General features: G+C 48.7%; 1 protein-coding gene across 2 annotated transcripts in view; it reads right to left on the bottom strand.

Annotated features, from left to right (window-relative positions):
- The window catches only part of LOC143845284 (uncharacterized), a 60,609-nt gene that overhangs the window by 10,930 nt on the left and 31,630 nt on the right, over window positions 1-18,049 (bottom strand). For both annotated transcript variants that reach the window (XR_013234338.1, XM_077353579.1), the window contains exon 3: window positions 3,674-3,803. Coding sequence is in view for 1 of the 2 variants with exons in the window: in XM_077353579.1 (XP_077209694.1) it covers window positions 3,674-3,803 (130 nt within the window). In the remaining variant the exon portion in view is untranslated. The remainder of the gene's footprint in view (window positions 1-3,673; window positions 3,804-18,049) is intronic.

Here is an 18,049-nt window from a genome sequence, read left to right as displayed (position 1 = left end):
CTGCTGGAAATGGCGGAAGAGAGCTATGCGCTTTACACATGGCTCTTTTCTGCCTGTCAATCAATCCAGGCAGCCAATCCCCTTTCTTCATGTTTTAAGGGTCCTGCGATGCCTGCTAACTTTCTTTAAAAATCATAGTTTTCTGTTTAAACACCTATGCACATAACTTTAAAACATTAATCTCGTTCCTGATTTTGGGGAGAAACTTTGTGTTATAACTTTGAGGGGGGAATTTATTTCTGGCATCGCCTGCATGCTTGTTCACCTTATTCGTTGCTCCATAATGTTAGACCTTTTTAAAAAAGACATTCCTGCCCCTGGAAACAAGGGAGAGGGAGGTGGTTACGAGGGTGGGATAAGGCAGGTGCCTTTAGTGCATTTGAGCCTCCATGCCTTCCCTCTGCTGGCTGCCTGCTGGCTGCTTTCCTTTAGTTCATGCTAAATAGGTTGGTGAATCCACTTTATGCGATTCCCCCAAGTAGTGCTTTAAAATGGAGGATGTAGTGATCCGGTTATACTGCCCAGACACTGGATGTTGGCGACGTCATATGGAAAGGCTGGAATATAACAACTACGTAAAGTAAGCATTTCGCTACTTTTAAAGGGTGCGGAAATGCCCACACTATCTGTAAGCACTCAGGGCCGGAGACCGTTGTTTGTCAAGGATTCTAAATTGGTTCCTTTGCACATATGCATGCTTGCACTACCATGGCCACAAGGGCACATTGCCTCAGGAAATGTGCAGCACTTTCTGTGTGTTATCCAAAGGCCGTGTCTTTTCTGCTCCATGTTTACCAGGTTTCCCAAGGAGGAGGAAGAGGCAGCCGGAGACTCAGCAGCATTTACAATTCCATTTGCCCCCAAAAAACCTCAAGATCGCATTCAGCAATCAGGGCGGCTTCATTAATGCCAAGTAAGGAGTTAAAGCAATCAGTTTCTGAGCATGCTTCAGTGGGGGCTTCTGCCTGAGCAAGCTGATGAACGTCGACCGCGCAGGCACGGAAGTGGCGCGCTCGCTCCAAATACATCTCGTTTTTTTAATTGCAAATGGGATAATAATTTCAGGGCAAAGGGATTCAAAATAAAAACCAAGCATGACAAGCCTGGAGAGACGCATCAGAGGCGCTTGTATTCTGCATTCCGAATGCATTAATCCTGTTTGCATTAACATTGGTGATGGGCAAGGGGTTGATTCAGGATCCGCTTGGCATTTAGGAAACTCATCGTTTCCCAAGTGCTGATTCCCAACTCCGAATAATGGTCTGTGAGCTCCAAGGGCACCCAAATGCCAAATGCTATTAAATCAAAGCTGACCTACAATGCCCCATCTGGTTTCCAATTCAAGAGATGAACCAAAGTGGTTTATCGTCACCTGCCTCCCTGTTGCAGCCCTGAACTTCCTTGGGGGGTCTACCATCCAAGTACCAACCAAGAACCAACCATACTGGAGAGCCAGTTTGGTGTAGTGGTTAGGAGTGCGGACTTCAAATCTGGCATGCCAGGTTCGATTCTGCACTTCCCCACGTGCTCCAGCTGGGTGACCTTGGGCTCGCCATGGCACTGAGAAAACTGTTCTGACTGAGCAGTAAAATCAGGGCTCTCTCAGCCTCACCTCCCTCACTGGGTGTCTGTTGTGGGGAGAGGAAAGAGAAGGCGAATGTAAGCTGCTTTGAGATTTCTTCAGGTAGAGAAAAGCGTCATCTACTTCTTCTTCTAGAAGTGCCAGGCTGCTGCCACAGATTTTAGCAATTGTTGGTAATGTAGATTTTAGGATTTCTTGCATATGTTAATTGCTTGAATTGCTTGTTCTGGTTCCCTCTCCTTTCATACCTTCCCCCTCTTTCATCTTTGCCCAGATCCAAGTGTCCTTGGGCATCCCTTTGATAAGTGGGAAGTTTAAGTTTTGAAGATTTCCAGCCATTTTTTGAGTTCTCACAGTGAAGAGGTTCAATTCAGGAGGTATATGCTGGACCTGTATTGCTTTACTTCAGTTCTGACAAGGAATTGTTTAGGTTAACTTGCTTGCTTTCAATAAATTGAATCTTTTGCACCAAGTCACAGATTCGTGTATCGGGCAATCTGCAGAAACCTCACACAACCTCTCTTATTTATCCCTGAACCAAAAGAAGTGCATCTGGTCACAGCCAGGTGAAGAGCCTTTTCAGTCCTGGCCCCAACCTGGTGGCATGAGCTCCCAGAAGAGCTGAGGGCCCTGACAGAACTGGGCCAATTCCCCCAAGGCCTGTAAGACAGAGCTTTTCTGCCAGGCATTTTGTTGGGGCCAATGAACAGCAAGAAAACTTCAATCAAACACCATCTGGGCTTCTTCTACATGGATATTCTCCTCTGAGATGAGAATTAAATGTTCCTGAATGAAGCAATAGGTTGATCAGTTGGCACGATTGATTTTAAGATTTTGGAGCTTTAGGGTTTTAACATTACGTTTAAGTTAAATTATTGATAAATTGTACTTGTAGGATGTATGTTTTATGGATTTAAAATGCTAGAAACCACCCCAAGCTGGCATGCTGGGAGGGGCAGTGTAGAAATCAAAAAAATAAATAAATATTGCATCTTAAATTATTCATGCTAAGCAGAAAACGCTAGACCTCCATTGGAACAGCTGCAAAAATCCATCACAAATGTGTAAAATTTCACAGCTAAAAGAGTGATCAGTCCGCTATTATCTTCTAATAAAAGAGCTCATGCCTCCATATCATCTATATTCTGGAGCATAGGAAGAGCATACAAAGGGGCATATAAAGCATATTTTGGAGCATAGCACATTTCTGGCTCCAAGATGTTTTATTATGCATGAATAATTGTGTCAATTGCAATACGTTGTACACTGCCCTGAGCCTTACAGGGAGGAACGGTTGTTGTTGTTTTTGTTGTTGTTGTTAATAATAATAAATCTCATAATAATAAAAGATTTCTAGGTCCAGAAAAGTGATTACATTCAAGGGTCACTTAATACAGGGTGTCAACACAACTTGCAAAAGAATCTCCTACTATAAGATGCTCTTCAAGATACCTCCTTTTCAAAACTCTAGATCTGGCTTTCTCAACCAGGGTTTCATGAACCCATGGGGCTTCTTGATAGCCCTGGAAGGGTTTCCCAGGTGGGTGGGAGTTAATGAATTTTTAATATATTGTTTTAATGTGTTAAACATTTACCGTATTTGCCGACGTATAAGACGACTGGGTATATAAGATGACCCCCAACATTTCCACTCAAAATACAGTACTATGGGCCACTATGGACAGCTATGTCTATCCCAACTGAAGTGCACCCGGCGTATAGGACAACCCCCCCACTTGGAGGCATGTTTTTCAGGGGGGGAAAGTAGTCTTATATGCCAGAAAATACTGTATTTGTGATATGACCATATATGTTCATGTTGGCTTACCCACCCCCTCCCCAAATGGCCAATGATCAGTCTAGAGGAGGTGGTAAGGGGAGGGGCTGTGGGTGGGCATGTACACAACCATGCTTCCCAACCATAATCTGCACCATCACACCACTCAAAGCCTGTAGAATGTTCTCAACAGTAAAAAAAAATTGAGAAAGGCTATTCCAGAAGGTAGGGCACTACGGCACATGAACACAGACACTTCCAGCTCCACCCCCAAAGTCTCCAGGTATTTCCCAGCCCAGAGCTGGCAACCCTACCTTTGCTCCTTTCGCATGTTTAAACTCTGCCAACACCTGGGACTTTCTGCATGCAAGGCTGATGCCACTGCATTTCTCGACCTTCCTGTTGTTGTTGTTTTGCTCCCCAATCTCTCTTCTGAAGCAAGAGCTGCAAAAGGCAAAAATGGAAAGAAAACACATTCAACCCCCTTAGAGAAAAACATTGAAAGGATTGAAAGGGATGTTAATAGCAGTAATTAATGACACTCCATACAGGTGCTTCCATTTAAAGACTCATTAGTGCTCTAATCCTACTTGTTTTGCTAAATCAATATTTCCATCCTATTATGGGCTTTCACCAAGTGAATTAAGGAAGCCAAACGGCACGTCCGGAAACAAATCAACATATTTTGCTCGCTTGGAAAAATCAAAAAGTTGGGTTTGGGCATCTTAGATTTTTTCCAGCACTGATCTTCCTCCAACCAGATGAACCTCCTGTTGCTCGGAACAGGTTCTAGGTGGTGGTCATACGCTCTGATAGCTTGCAAATGGTCTAGAGCAGGGGTAGTCGAACTGCGGCCCTCCAGATGTCCATGGACTACAATTCCCACGAGCCCTTGCCAGCATTCGCCAGCGAATGCTGGCAAGGGCTCCTGGGAATTGTAGTCCATGGACATCTGGAGGGACGCAGTTTGACTACCCCTGGTCTAGAGTGATTGGAAAATGATCATTATCATAGAATCATAGAATCATAGAATCATAGAGTTGGAAGGGGCCATACAGGCCATCTAGTCCAACCCCCTGCTCAACGCAGGATTAGCCCTAAGCATCCTAAAGCATCCAAGAAAAGTGTGTATCCAACCTTTGCTTGAAGACTTCCAGTGAGGGGGCGCTCACCACCTCCTTAGGCAGCCTATTCCACTGCTGAACTACTCTGACTGTGAAAAACTTTTTCCTGATATCTAGCCTATATCGTTGTACTTGAAGTTTAAACCCATTACTGCGTGTCCTCTCCTCTGCAGCCAGCAGAAACAGCATCCTGCCCTCCTCCAAGTGACAACCATTCAAATACTTAAAGAGGGCTATCATGTCCCCTCTCAACCTCCTTTTCTCCAGGCTGAACATTCCCAAGTCCCTCAACCTATCTTCATAGGGCTTGGTCCCTTGGCCCCAGATCATCTTCGTCGCTCTCCTCTGTACCCTTTCAATTTTATCTACGTCCTTCTTGAAGTGAGGCCTCCAGAACTGCACACAGTACTCCAGGTGTGGTCTGACCAGTGCCGTATACAATGGGACTATGACATCTTGTGATTTTGATGTGATGCCTCTGTTGATACAGCCCAAAATGGCATTTGCCTTTTTTACTGCTGCATCACACTGCCTGCTCATGTTTAGTTTACAATCCACAAGTACCCCAAGGTCTCGTTCACACACAGTGCTACCTAGAAGCGTATCCCCCATCCAGTAGGCATGCTTTTCATTTTTCTGACCCAGATGCAAGTTCCCTCTTGTCAAGTTCCTACTTCTAAGTGGATGTTGAAACTAAGCAAACTATAATATGTCAAAAGAAGTGTATAGCACTTGCACCACATTCAGTCCAACAGGTGTACTCCCCAGGGATATCTCCTTGGATGGCCCCATGAAGAATGGAAAGGGCTAGCCTAGATGCAAACTGTAGTCAATGATAACCTTTCCAGTTGATCTGGTGGGGTTTCATCCACAACTAAGTATTGGCAGAGTTTAGATATGCAAAGGAGCAGAGGCTGCTTATAGAATAGATAGCTTTGTTGTAAAGAAAATCAACTTTGTAAAGAAACAGAGGAGAGAGAGGGGGTCCTAAAAGTCTAACTGACTAACTGTTCTGTCTGGAGGGAAAGCAGAAGGATTCTGGGGTTTGAATGAGGGCATCATCTGGGCATGGAATTCAGGCCACTGTTGGTGGGCAGGTACTTGTGAATTCCCATTCTGCAGGGGGTTGGACAAGATGACCCTGGAGATCCCTTCCAGCTCTGTGACTCTAAGAGATACTGGCAAACTATTTCAATAGAGCCTTTGTTTAGGATGAAGCTGTAGGATAATATTATAGGATGCCTGTTGTAGTATAGTAGTGGTTCTCAACCTTGTGGTCCCCAACCCCAAGGTTTATCTTGTAAACTGCCGTGAGCCTAAGGGAACAGCGGTATAAACGTTTAATATGGATCCAATGGCATGAAGATCCATTGTTTCTTCATGCCAATGGATCTTCATGCCGGACTCCAATCTAGCTGTTCTGGGGGTAGCCACCCTCTGAAACTAGCTCTGTGGATAAAAATTCAAGTGGGCAGCCACTTGGTCTGAAACAGCAGAACAAAATATGAGTCCATAAGAAGAGCTCTGGTGGATTAGACTGGTTGTCCATCTAGTCCTGAATTCTGTCTCATAATAATAAAAGTGATTACATTCAAAGCTAATACAGGGTGTCTACACAACTTGCAAAAGAATCTCCTACTATAAGATGCTCTTCAAGATACCTCCCTTTCAGAACTCTAGATCCGGCTTTCTCAACCAGGGTTTCATGAACCCATGGGGTTTCTTGATAGCCCTGGAAGGGTTTCCCAGGGGCCAACCAGTTCCTCTGGAGGGCCAACAACAGGCCACAGAAGCCAAGACCTTCCCCTTATAAGAAGAGCCCCGCTGGATTAGACCAGTGAGGGCCCATCTAATCCATCCTCTCATCTCACACAGTGGCCAACCAGTTCATAAAAATGGCCAGCAACAGAGCAGGAAGGCCAGGACCTTCCACTGATGTTGATTCCTGGTGCTGGTTTTCAGAGGGTGGCTGTCTTTGGGCAAGGGGGTTCACTTTAGTTGCCAAGGCTATTCACCACTGATTGAACTAACCTCAATTACATTGCCTAAATCCCTTTAGAGCCACGTAGCCATCATAGCCTCCTCTGACAAAGGATTCTACATTATGACCATTCTCTATGTAAAGCAGAAGAGGGGGAAGATGGGAGAAAATGTTGACAAAAGAGGAGGCTGGAAGAGATATGCCACCATTCCATCCCGCTTAGCACCAGTTTGTGCAGGGTGTACAGATCCCTGTCTGATCCTCCCTGACTGGGGTGGGATGCATTTTGCTTCCTTTTTTCTCCCAGGCAAAGACCGTTGATTGACATTCCAAGCCATAAGCCACGCACACACAGAGCTCATTCCACATTCTCTCAGAGCCCACGATGCCTTTCCAAACTCATTAGCAGTATTTATCCTCATTTATATGAGAGAAAGCCGCAGAGGTGAAGGATGCAGATGGAGCATTGTCTGTGGAGAGCCATTAAAACTTCCACTAGATTTAAAAGGTGTGGGGAAGGAACTGAGATGTACCCGTGAGAGCCAGGTGTCATCCATAACCAGGGGAGGAACATTGGAAGAGCCCTGTGGGATCAGAGCAATCGTCCATCTAGTCCAGCATCCTGTCTCACACAACCACCAGCCAGTTCTTCTGGAGGACCAACAAAAGGGCACGGAGGCCGAGGCCTTCACGAGAACATCAGAAGAGCCCTGCTAGATCACAGCGATTGTCCATCTAGTCCAGCATCCTGTCTCACACAGCCACCAGCCAGTTCTTCTGGAGGACCAGCAAAAGGGCACGGAGGCCGAGGCCTTCACGAGAACATCAGAAGAGCCCTGCTAGATCACAGCGATTGTCCATCTAGTCCAGCATCCTGTCTCACACAGCCACCAGCCAGTTCTTCTGGAGGACCAGCAAAAGGGCATGGAGGCCGAGCCCTTCACGAGAACATCAGAAGAGCCCTGCCAGATCACAGCGATTATCGATCTAGTCCAGCATCCTGTCTCACACAGCCACAAACCAGTTCTTCTGGAGGGCCAACAAAAGGACACAGAGGCCATGGGCTTCATGAGCACCCCAGAAGAGCCCTGCTGGTCAGGCCAGGGAGGGTCCATCTAGTCCAGCATCCTGCCTCACACTGTGGCCAACCAGTTCTTTTGCAGATCCAAAACAAGGCAAAGAGGCTGTGGCCTTCCCCTGATGCTGACTCCCGGATTCAAGTTAGCGCCTCTGAATGTGGAGGTTGCCCATGGCTAATAGCCATTGATAGACTTACCCTCTCTAACCCCCTTTGGAAGTCATCTATGCCTGTGGCCATCACTGCATCCTCTGTCCATAGACTCCACATTCGGATCACTTTTGTCCATCCTGAACCTTCTGTTCATGAGCTTCACTGGATGCCCTCGAGTTCAAATACTTTGGAAGAGGGAGACAAATTTATCTCCATCAGCTCTCTCCACCCCACGCATCATTTTATAACCCCCTCTCTATCATTCCCCCCCTGCTGCAATCATCCCTTTGCTCAACTAATAAGACGTCGGAAAGAAATGCTAAAATTTAGATGTGTAGATTCCAGGTGGCCAAGATTCCCTGCAAGTATGTATGAGGGTTTTATGCTTTTGGGGTTTTATGTAAGTGCTTTTATCTGCCACTCTGTATAATTTTTTACATTTCTTCTGATGTTATCCCTGATGGTCTTGGACCATATAATAAATCTTTTTTCTAAAAATCTCTCTCATCCAATTCCCCCCCCCCCAGCAGTCTCTTTTCTAACCTGAAAACTCCCAGGCTCTCCAGCCGTTTCCTCTAGAGCAGGGCTCATGGGAATTGTAGTCCATGGACATCTGGAGGACCACAGGTTGACTACCCCTGCTCTAGAGAAGGAGCTCCAATTCCCCAAACCATCTTGGTCACCCCTCCTCTGAAAGGGCTAGACAGGGAGAATTGTCCTGTGGGAGAGGGGCAACAGGGGAACATGACCCCCCACAAACACCCTGTTGTGGCTTGCACAGCTGTTGCTCAGACAGGTGTCTTGGGATTCCCACTTGGCTGGGAATTCCTGTTCGAACTCTTTGATTTGGCCTCTGGTTGAGTTGGTATAAAAACCAACTCTTCTTCTTCTACAATGGGGTGTAGCACCAGAGAGTTCACCTTCTAAAGCACCAATTTTCCCCCAGGGAATGGATCTCTGTCACCTTGGAGGTGAGTTGTAATCCCAGGAGGCCTCCAGCCATCACCTGGAAAAGAAGAAGAAGAAGAAGAAGAGTTGGTTCTTATATGCCGCTTTTCCCTACCCGAAGGAGGCTCAAAGCGGCTTACAGTCGCCTTCCCATTCCTCTCCCAAGAGGGTGATGTGGATCTCTAACTATTTCCGCCTGAAGATCACGGCAAGGCTGGTGGACTTGAGGAGGAAAATAGATGGGGGAGAAGTTTCAGCCAAGCCGGTGGCCTCATGGAAGAAATTTGCAATTCTGTCTCCAGTTCTTTCCTGCCTCCTCTGTAATTAGCAAGAGGAGCGAGTGGGGAATTGGCAGGGAGGCCCTCCAGTCGCAACCCAATCATTCCACGGTCATTAGCTGGAGATGCAGAGCAGTGCAGTGGACAAGCGAGAGCAGCTGGCAGCCGGCCTTTTCATCAATGGAAGTTAAGCCAAGATGTCGGATCAAACTGCCGGAGACCACGTTCCCCTGTGTCCACCACGCAAACCGTGTCCACCAACCTCCCTCCCCACCAAATGGAGCAAAACATCGTCAGGCTCCACAACCTGAATGGTTTATCAATCGGATTTAGGAAGGAAATGTTAGGATGCATCCAGAGTTGCCAACCTCCAGGTGGTGTCTGGAGACTTCCTGGGATTCCTACTGATTTCCAAAAGGCACAGATCGGATCACTTGGAGAATATAGCCGCTTTAGAAGGCGGGATATTAGACTGTTGAAGTCCCTCCCTTTCTTAAACCCTGCCCCTCTTCAGGCTCCACCCCCAAAATCTTCAGGTAGAATTATAGAACCATAGAGTTAGAAGGGGGCCTACAGCCCATCCTGTCCCACCCCCTGCTCAGTGCAGGATCAGCCTCAAGCATCCAGGAGAAGGATCTGTCCAGCCGCTGCTTGAAGACTGCCAGTGAGGGGGAGCTCCCCACCCCCTTAGGCAGCCCCTTCCACTGCTGAACTAGACTCCTAGAATCCTAGAGTGGGAAGGGTCCATGCAGGCCATCCAGTCCCACCCCCTGCTCAGTGCAGGATCAGCCTCCAGCATCCAGGAGAAGGATCTGTCCAGCCGCTGCTTGAAGACGGCCAGTGAGGGGGAGCTCCCCACCTCCTTAGGCAGCCCATTCCTCTGCTGAACTAGACTCCTAGAATCCTAGAGTGGGAAGGGGCCATGCAGGCCATCCAGTCCCACCCCCTGCTCAGTGCAGGATCAGCCTCCAGCATCCAGGAGAAGGATCTGTCCAGCCGCTGCTTGAAAACGGCCAGTGAGGGGAGCTCCCCACCCCCTTAGCCAGCCCCTTCCATTGCTGAACTAGACTCATAGGATCCTAGAGTGGGAAGGGGCCATACAGGCCATCTAGTCCCACCCCCTGCTCAGTGGAGGATCAGCCTCCAGCATCCAGGAGAAGGATCTGTCCAGCCGCTGCTTGAAGACGGCCAGTGAGGTGGAGCTCCCCACCTCCTTAGGCAGCCCCTTCCACTGCTGAACTAGACTCCTAGAATCCTAGAGTGGGAAGGGGCCATGCGGGCCATCCAGTCCCACCCCCTGCTCAGTGCAGGATCAGCCTCAGGCATCCAGGAGAAGGATCTGTCCAGCCGCTGCTTGAAGACGGCCAGTGAGGTGGAGCTCCCCACCTCCTTAGGCAGCCCCTTCCACTGCTGAACTAGACTCCTAGAATCCTAGAGTGGGAAGGGGCCATGCGGGCCATCCAGTCCCACCCCCTGCTCAGTGCAGGATCAGCCTCAGGCATCCAGGAGAAGGATCTGTCCAGCCGCTGCTTGAAGACGGCCAGTGAGGGGGAGCTCCCCACCTCCTTAGGCAGCCCATTCCTCTGCTGAACTAGACTCCTAGAATCCTAGAGTGGGAAGGGGCCATGCAGGCCATCCAGTCCCACCCCCTGCTCAGTGCAGGATCAGCCTCCAGCATCCAGGAGAAGGATCTGTCCAGCCGCTGCTTGAAAACGGCCAGTGAGGGGAGCTCCCCACCCCCTTAGCCAGCCCCTTCCATTGCTGAACTAGACTCATAGGATCCTAGAGTGGGAAGGGGCCATACAGGCCATCTAGTCCCACCCCCTGCTCAGTGGAGGATCAGCCTCCAGCATCCAGGAGAAGGATCTGTCCAGCCGCTGCTTGAAGACGGCCAGTGAGGTGGAGCTCCCCACCTCCTTAGGCAGCCCCTTCCACTGCTGAACTAGACTCCTAGAATCCTAGAGTGGGAAGGGGCCATGCGGGCCATCCAGTCCCACCCCCTGCTCAGTGCAGGATCAGCCTCAGGCATCCAGGAGAAGGATCTGTCCAGCCGCTGCTTGAAGACGGCCAGTGAGGTGGAGCTCCCCACCTCCTTAGGCAGCCCCTTCCACTGCTGAACTAGACTCCTAGAATCCTAGAGTGGGAAGGGGCCATGCGGGCCATCCAGTCCCACCCCCTGCTCAGTGCAGGATCAGCCTCAGGCATCCAGGAGAAGGATCTGTCCAGCCGCTGCTTGAAGACGGCCAGTGAGGGGGAGCTCCCCACCTCCTTAGGCAGCCCATTCCTCTGCTGAACTAGACTCCTAGAATCCTAGAGTGGGAAGGGGCCATGCAGGCCATCCAGTCCCACCCCCTGCTCAGTGCAGGATCAGCCTCCAGCATCCAGGAGAAGGATCTGTCCAGCCGCTGCTTGAAGACGGCCAGTGAGGGGAGCTCCCCACCCCCTTAGGCAGCCCCTTCCATTGCTGAACTAGACTCATAGAATCCTAGAGTGGGAAGGGGCCATACAGGCCATCTAGTCCCACCCCCTGCTCAGTGGAGGATCAGCCTCCAGCATCCAGGAGAAGGATCTGTCCAGCCGCTGCTTGAAGACGGCCAGTGAGGGGGAGCTCCCCACCTCCTTAGGCAGCCCATTCCTCTGCTGAACTAGACTCCTAGAATCCTAGAGTGGGAAGGGGCCATGCAGGCCATCCAGTCCCACCCCCTGCTCAGTGGAGGATCAGCCTCCAGCATCCAGGAGAAGGATCTGTCCAGCCACTGCTTGAAGACGGCCAGTGAGGGGAGCTCCCCACCCCCTTAGGCAGCCCCTTCCATTGCTGAACTAGACTCATAGAATCCTAGAGTGGGAAGGGGCCATACAGGCCATCTAGTCCCACCCCCTGCTCAGTGGAGGATCAGCCTCCAGCATCCAGGAGAAGGATCTGTCCAGCCGCTGCTTGAAGGCCGCCAGTGAGGGGGAGCTCCCCACCTCCTTAGGCAGCCCCTTCCACTGCTGAACTAGACTCCTAGAATCCTAGAGTGGGAAGGGGCCATGCAGGCCATCTAGTCCCACCCCCTGCTCAGTGCAGGATCAGCCTCCAGCACCCAGGAGAAGGATCTGTCCAGCCGCTGCTTGAAGATGACCAGTGAGAGGGAGCTCCCCACCTCCTGAGGAAGCCAATTCCACTGCTGAACTAGACTCCTAGAATCCTAGAGTGGGAAGGGGCCATGCAGGCCATCTAGTCTCACCCCCTGTTCAGTGCAGGATCAGCATCCAGCATCCAGGAGAAGGATCTGTCCAGCCGCTGCTTGAAGACAGCCAGGGAGGGGGGAGCTTTATTTTTATTTGATTGATTGATATACTACCTATCACTCTAAACTCACACTGGATGGTGTTCAACATTATATATGACTAATTCAAGTAATAAGTTTAAAAATAATGTTGAATTGTTAAAATATTGGTAAAAATGAGTTCTAGTTGATTCACAGAATCATTATTTATTTAAACTTATAAACCACCCTCTCTGCCGGAGCAGACTCACTTTCTAATTATAGCCGATGCCATCACTGAATTACGCTGACTGTAGACCATACATTGAAGTAGGCCATACCTTGAACATGAGTCAGCAGTTGACTCAGTGGCTAAAAAGGCAAATGGGATTTTGGGCTGTATTAAAAGAACTATAGTGTTCAGATCACGGGAGGTGATGCTACTGCTTTGCTCTGGTTAGACCTCACTTGGAGTACTGTGTTCAGATTTGGGCCCCACAATTGAAGAAGGATGTTGACAAACTGGAGGGTGTCCACAAGAGGCCTATAAAGATGGTGAGGGGTTTGGAGACCAAGATGCAGGAGGAAAGGTTGGGGGAGCTTGGTCTGTTTAGCCTGGAGAGGAGACGACTGAGAGGGGATCTGAGAACCATCTTCAAGTATTTAAAAGGCTGCCATGTGGAGGATGGAGCAGAGTTGTTCTCTCTTGCCCCAGAGGGATGGACCAGAACCAATGGGATGAAATTAATTCAGAAGAAATTCCATCTAAACATCCGGAAGAAGTTCCTGACAGAGCGGTTTCTCAGTGGAACAGGCTTCCTCGGGAGGTGGTGGGTTCACCATCTTTGGAGATTTTTAAGCAGAGGCTGGATAGAAATCTGACGGAGAGGCTGATTCTGTGAAGGTTCAAGGAGGTGGCAGGTACAGTAGATGAGCGATTGGGATGTGAGTGTCCTGCATAGTGCAGGGGGTTGGACTAGATGACCCATGAGATCCCTTCCAACTCTATTATTCTATGATTCTATGTGAACAATTTTTTTCCTGATATCTAGCTGGTACTGCTAGATATATTGCAGTTTAAACCCATTCCTGCAGGCCCTGTCCTCTGCTGCCAATAGGAACTGCTCCCTGCCCTCCTCCAGGTAACAACCTTTCAAATACAGAGGTCTTTCCCAACCAAGAGCTGGTAAGCCTACCCAATCCTCACTCAGCCACTTGCATGGGCAAACTCTCACCCTAGCCTACCTCTCAGGTTGTTGTGAAGATAAAATGGAGGAGAGGCGAACAGTGTAAGCTGTTTATGGGAGAAGGTGAGATATAAACAAAGTCCATAAAAGCTGCAATTCTGACTGAGAACGAAGGCACAAATATCCGCAGATGACACAAAAGCCCTTGCACCCTGGAGTCGCTCAATAATAGTTATTTTCAGCGGCGTGTAGAAAACAAAGCCTCATTCACAGCGGCATCTTGGTCGCAACATGATCCTGCTGATTGATCCAGTGAGTTGAGCAGCAATCGGAGGAAGCTGTGATCCTCCTAGGGGTAGTAGATGACCTTCCTTGCAGAGACGCTGACTCAGCTCTGCGACTCCACAGGGAAGGGCCAAGTTCAGGCTCCTTCTGAGTAATTAATGCCAACTGCGAGCAGGGGGAAGAGAAGGAGACCTTGTAGCAGCCTGTGTCTCCTCTGGAGCCAGGAAAATTGCATGCTTCTTAGGGTTGCCACCCTCCAGGTATAACCTGGAGCTCACCTGTAACTGCATCTCATTTCCAGACATCTATTTCCCAGGACAAAATGGCTGCTTTGGAGGGTGGACCCTATTACACCCCACTGTGGCCCTTCTCTTCCCAAAACAGAATCACAGAATCATAGAGTTGGAAGGGGCCATAGAGGCCATCTAGTCCAACCCCCTGCTCAACGCAGGATCAACCCAGAGCATCCTAAACCCTGCCTTCCCCAGGCTTCACCCACAACACTCAAGGTATTTTCCAACCCACCACTTCCATGTAGGATGCTTTAGGATGCTTTGGGCTGATCCCGCGTTGAGCAAGGGGTTGGACTAGATGGCCTCTATGGCCCCTTCCAACTCTATGATTCTGTGATTCTATGTAACTAACAGAGCATGAAGAGTCCAGCCTGTGTAAATCATAGGCCATCTGTGTAAAAAATGATTCTGAGGCCATCTTTTTAATGCCAGCTCTCCATGGGCGTGCAGAGTGCCGTACACATAACACTGGCTGTTTTGAGGAGTGTTTTCCCCAAACATCCATCTAAATTACCGTCCTCCTGGCTCCTTAGGCCATAGATTCTGATGGTTATGAGCGCGTTGGCATCTGCGCGGGGAGTCTAAATATTTCAGAGGGAGCACGTAGACAATCCCATATATCTTTTTTTTCTGTTCCAAGTCCTATTGTGAGCTTCCCAGGGGAAATTGCTCCAGTCAGACGCTGAGAACTGAGCCTCCGAGCGCCTTTTGATGGTCTGTTAGCTCCCAATCTCTCTCCGTCTTTCTCCTTAATTAGTTTTCCCCTTTCTTTTTTAATAGAGTGATGCACGGGAGGTTCGCTTACCAGGTGGCTGGCATCTCCTGGAAAATCAGCACCTTGTTTCCCTCCATTCACTGCCTGGTATAGAAGAGCTCTGAGAACAAAGACCTCCAAGTGTGTCCAGATGGTGCATTGGAGCATAGCCATCTTTAAGACGTCCGTGCCTTTGGGGCTCTTGCGCGCACTGCTTGGGGAAGAGCAAGAAATAAAGAGAGGGCATTCTTTCTGCCTGCTCCATTGATGGGGCTTGGCTCACATATGGCTCAGCATTGGCTTCCTTCTTCTCACTACAGATCCAAAATGTCGCAAGATATCCTGCTGTTCTTGAGGGCCCTCTCTAGAGTTATCCGCTCCTCGCTGGGATATTCCTAGGGATTTGGGAGCTGACCCAGGAGGGGGCAGGGTTTGGGGGTCCTCAATAGGATGGATGACACCATAGACCCCGCCCTCAATAGCAGTCATTTTCTCCAGCAGAACTGATCTGGGCCATTCCGCACCCAAAAAATATAGTGAAAGGCTTACCTTTTGCAGACGCCATATTTTTGGCATTTTGCATGACGTCACCAACATCCAGTGTCCATCCAGAAAACCTCGAGCAACATCCACCATTTTAAAGCGCTAGCTGGGGAATTACATCAAGTGGTTTCCCAAAACTCTGTAGCGTGAGTGAGAGGAGAGCAACCAGCAAGCCACACGCCAAGGAAATGTGCAGAGCTGAAGTAGCACTATCTCCACCTCCAGTGCCTGCCCTCGCAGCCACCTCCCTCTCCCTTCTCCTGAGGATGGGTTTAAAAAATTGTTTAAGTAAACTGCCTGGAGCAATGAATAGGTATTAAATCATCCAGTCAAAGCAAAAAAATAAGAAAATTCCCCCACCAGTGCAGGGGGTAGTAGGTGGAAATTGGGGTGGGGAAGGATTTCAGTGGGGTACAAGGCCATGGAATCCAACCTCCAAAGCAGGCATTTTCTCTGGGGAACTGATCTCTTTGGTCTGGAGATGAGCTGTAAAACTGGAAGATCTCCTGGTCCCACTCGGGGCCTGGCAGCACCCCTAGGTCTCTGTCATCTGGAAATCAGTTGTCATTCCGGGAGATCGCCAGGTTCTGCCTGGAGGCTGGGAAGCCGGATGTGAAGTCCTAGAAAAGGAGGGCTCTCAGTGGGATAAAATGCCATGTTCTCCAATTCATTAGCCTCAGCAATTCAATTACAAGCGTGTTCATTGATTATTTGGGTCCTTAAAGAGAACTCTTAGAAAGCAGTTTTTCAGCTCTCCCATATTTCAAAACAATTTACATGCAACTATTTGTGCTTTCCCATGATAAAGTTGATTGGATTTTTCCCTTTGTAAGCAAGTTAACATTGTACTGCCTACAAAAACCTGCAGTGCAATTAAAACGCTACGGCCAGGATGGAACAATTTCTCGCTTTCCTTCAGCTGTGCTGCAACCGTTATATTCAAGTGGCAGGCCTCAGAAATAAAAGCAGATCTGGAGTAGGGGAGTGCTCTCAAAAGTTGGCAAAAGTCTTGAGAAAGGGAGTGAAAAATGACCAACAAATATGGACTCTTCAAGAGGCTAAATTATTTCAGGAATCAGGCCAAGATTGAAGGAACCATGCACCCAGTTCTAATAGGCAGCGTCATTGTGGCTGTTATTGTGAATTGTCATTGTCAGATATTTGACCAATTTGACCATTCTGCAATTCGAGATCTGGCCAAGTTTGTGGGGATTGCAGATATATTTTTATAGAGATTCTTGCTGTTATAAGCAATGTCTTTGGAAGCTGACCTGGTGTCATTTGCTCCCCTGTGCTTTTTCCAGCTCCGCAGAGTTCGTTTTGAGAGATACAGTGACCAGAATTGTACACCATAGATCTAGGCAGGGGCATTTTATTATTAGCCGTTTTATTCTCAAAACTCTTTCCTAACAATTCCTAACAGAGTTTGCTTTTATCACCACTACAGCACACTGGGTTGACCCTTTCGTTGAGCTGGCCAACCCCAAGATTCCTCTTTCTTGCCCAGTGTTAGTAGTAATAGTAGTAGTAGTAGTAGTAGTAGTAGTAGTAGTAGTAGTAGTAGTAGGTGGTGATATCAGAGGTAACGAATTTGAAATCGGGATCCCATGTGCCCAGCGGCACAGCAACATCCAGTGGGAGAATAATTGACATTGGTGATGGTGCAATATCACCTCTCCAAAAACCCAGAATTGACATCCGTCCCTCTCGGAATCACCAGAAACTCTATGGTGAAACCATAGAGTTTCCGGCAGTTCCTAGAGAGGACTGGAATGGCTTACAGGTTTTCCCAGGAATGACACCCTGTGATTGGGAGCCAACCCCCACATGTCCCTGCCTGACCTGATCTTACACTGGTTGCGAGGCCAAACGCAGCAAACCTAACTGGAAACCATCCCCATACCAAAGTTGCTGTACCAAATACCTCTGAACACATTCTGGTGCCCCTTTGCACAAGTCTGTAGGCCTGCTCTTTTTCTACAATTGTAAGCAAGGTGCCATGTGCACACTGGGAAATGTAGTCTAGAAGATTTCTTACACTGAGATTCCTGGGAATGGTATAGCCTAGAGCAGGGGTAGTCAACCTGTGGTCCTCCAGATGTCCATGGACTACAATTCCCATGAGCCCCTGCCAGCAAACGCTGGCAGGGGCTCATGGGAATTGTAGTCCATGGGCATCTGGAGGACCACAGGTTGACTACCCCTGGCCTAGAGCGTGCTTCAGGCCCTGCTGAAATAGTGTTCAAATTTTGAGGTGGGGGTGTTTTTTTGAGGGGGGATAAAAAAGGGAGTTAAAGACAGTCCCTCCTTTAGGATTTATTTTTATTTATTTATTATTTAGACTTATTATCCGACACTCTCGGAACCGGCTCGTGGCAGGGTACAATTGGTCCATCATAAAAAACCCATTAAAACGCTCTAGGACATAAAAACCATATAACAGATTCAATATCCCCCAAAGACATGGTGGTATTCAACCTCCTAACCCCCCAATAACACCTGCACAAAGGAGTGGGAAGAGGGAACACAGATGACAGAAGACTTAACGTCGCTTAACACTGTTTAGCACGGGAGGCTCCAACCAGATCTTCTCACCATGCCGGCCTCAACCATAAACCTGGCGGAAGAGCTCCGTTTTGCTGAATGGGGAAATTCCTGAAAATTGGGAGTGGAGCCCGGGAAGGGTGGAGGGAGGAGAGAGGAAGGAGTTCAGTACCTAATAATGCCATGGAGTACACCCTCCAACGTGGCGGAATCGGCAAGATCTGTAGTGTGCAAAACTCAAAAGCATATATGAAGAATATCCAACAAGGGGGGC

Source organism: Paroedura picta, chromosome 9, assembly GCF_049243985.1.
Source record: "Paroedura picta isolate Pp20150507F chromosome 9, Ppicta_v3.0, whole genome shotgun sequence".
Classification (NCBI taxonomy): domain Eukaryota; kingdom Metazoa; phylum Chordata; class Lepidosauria; order Squamata; family Gekkonidae; genus Paroedura; species Paroedura picta.
This window is presented reverse-complemented; position numbering and strand designations above follow the sequence as displayed.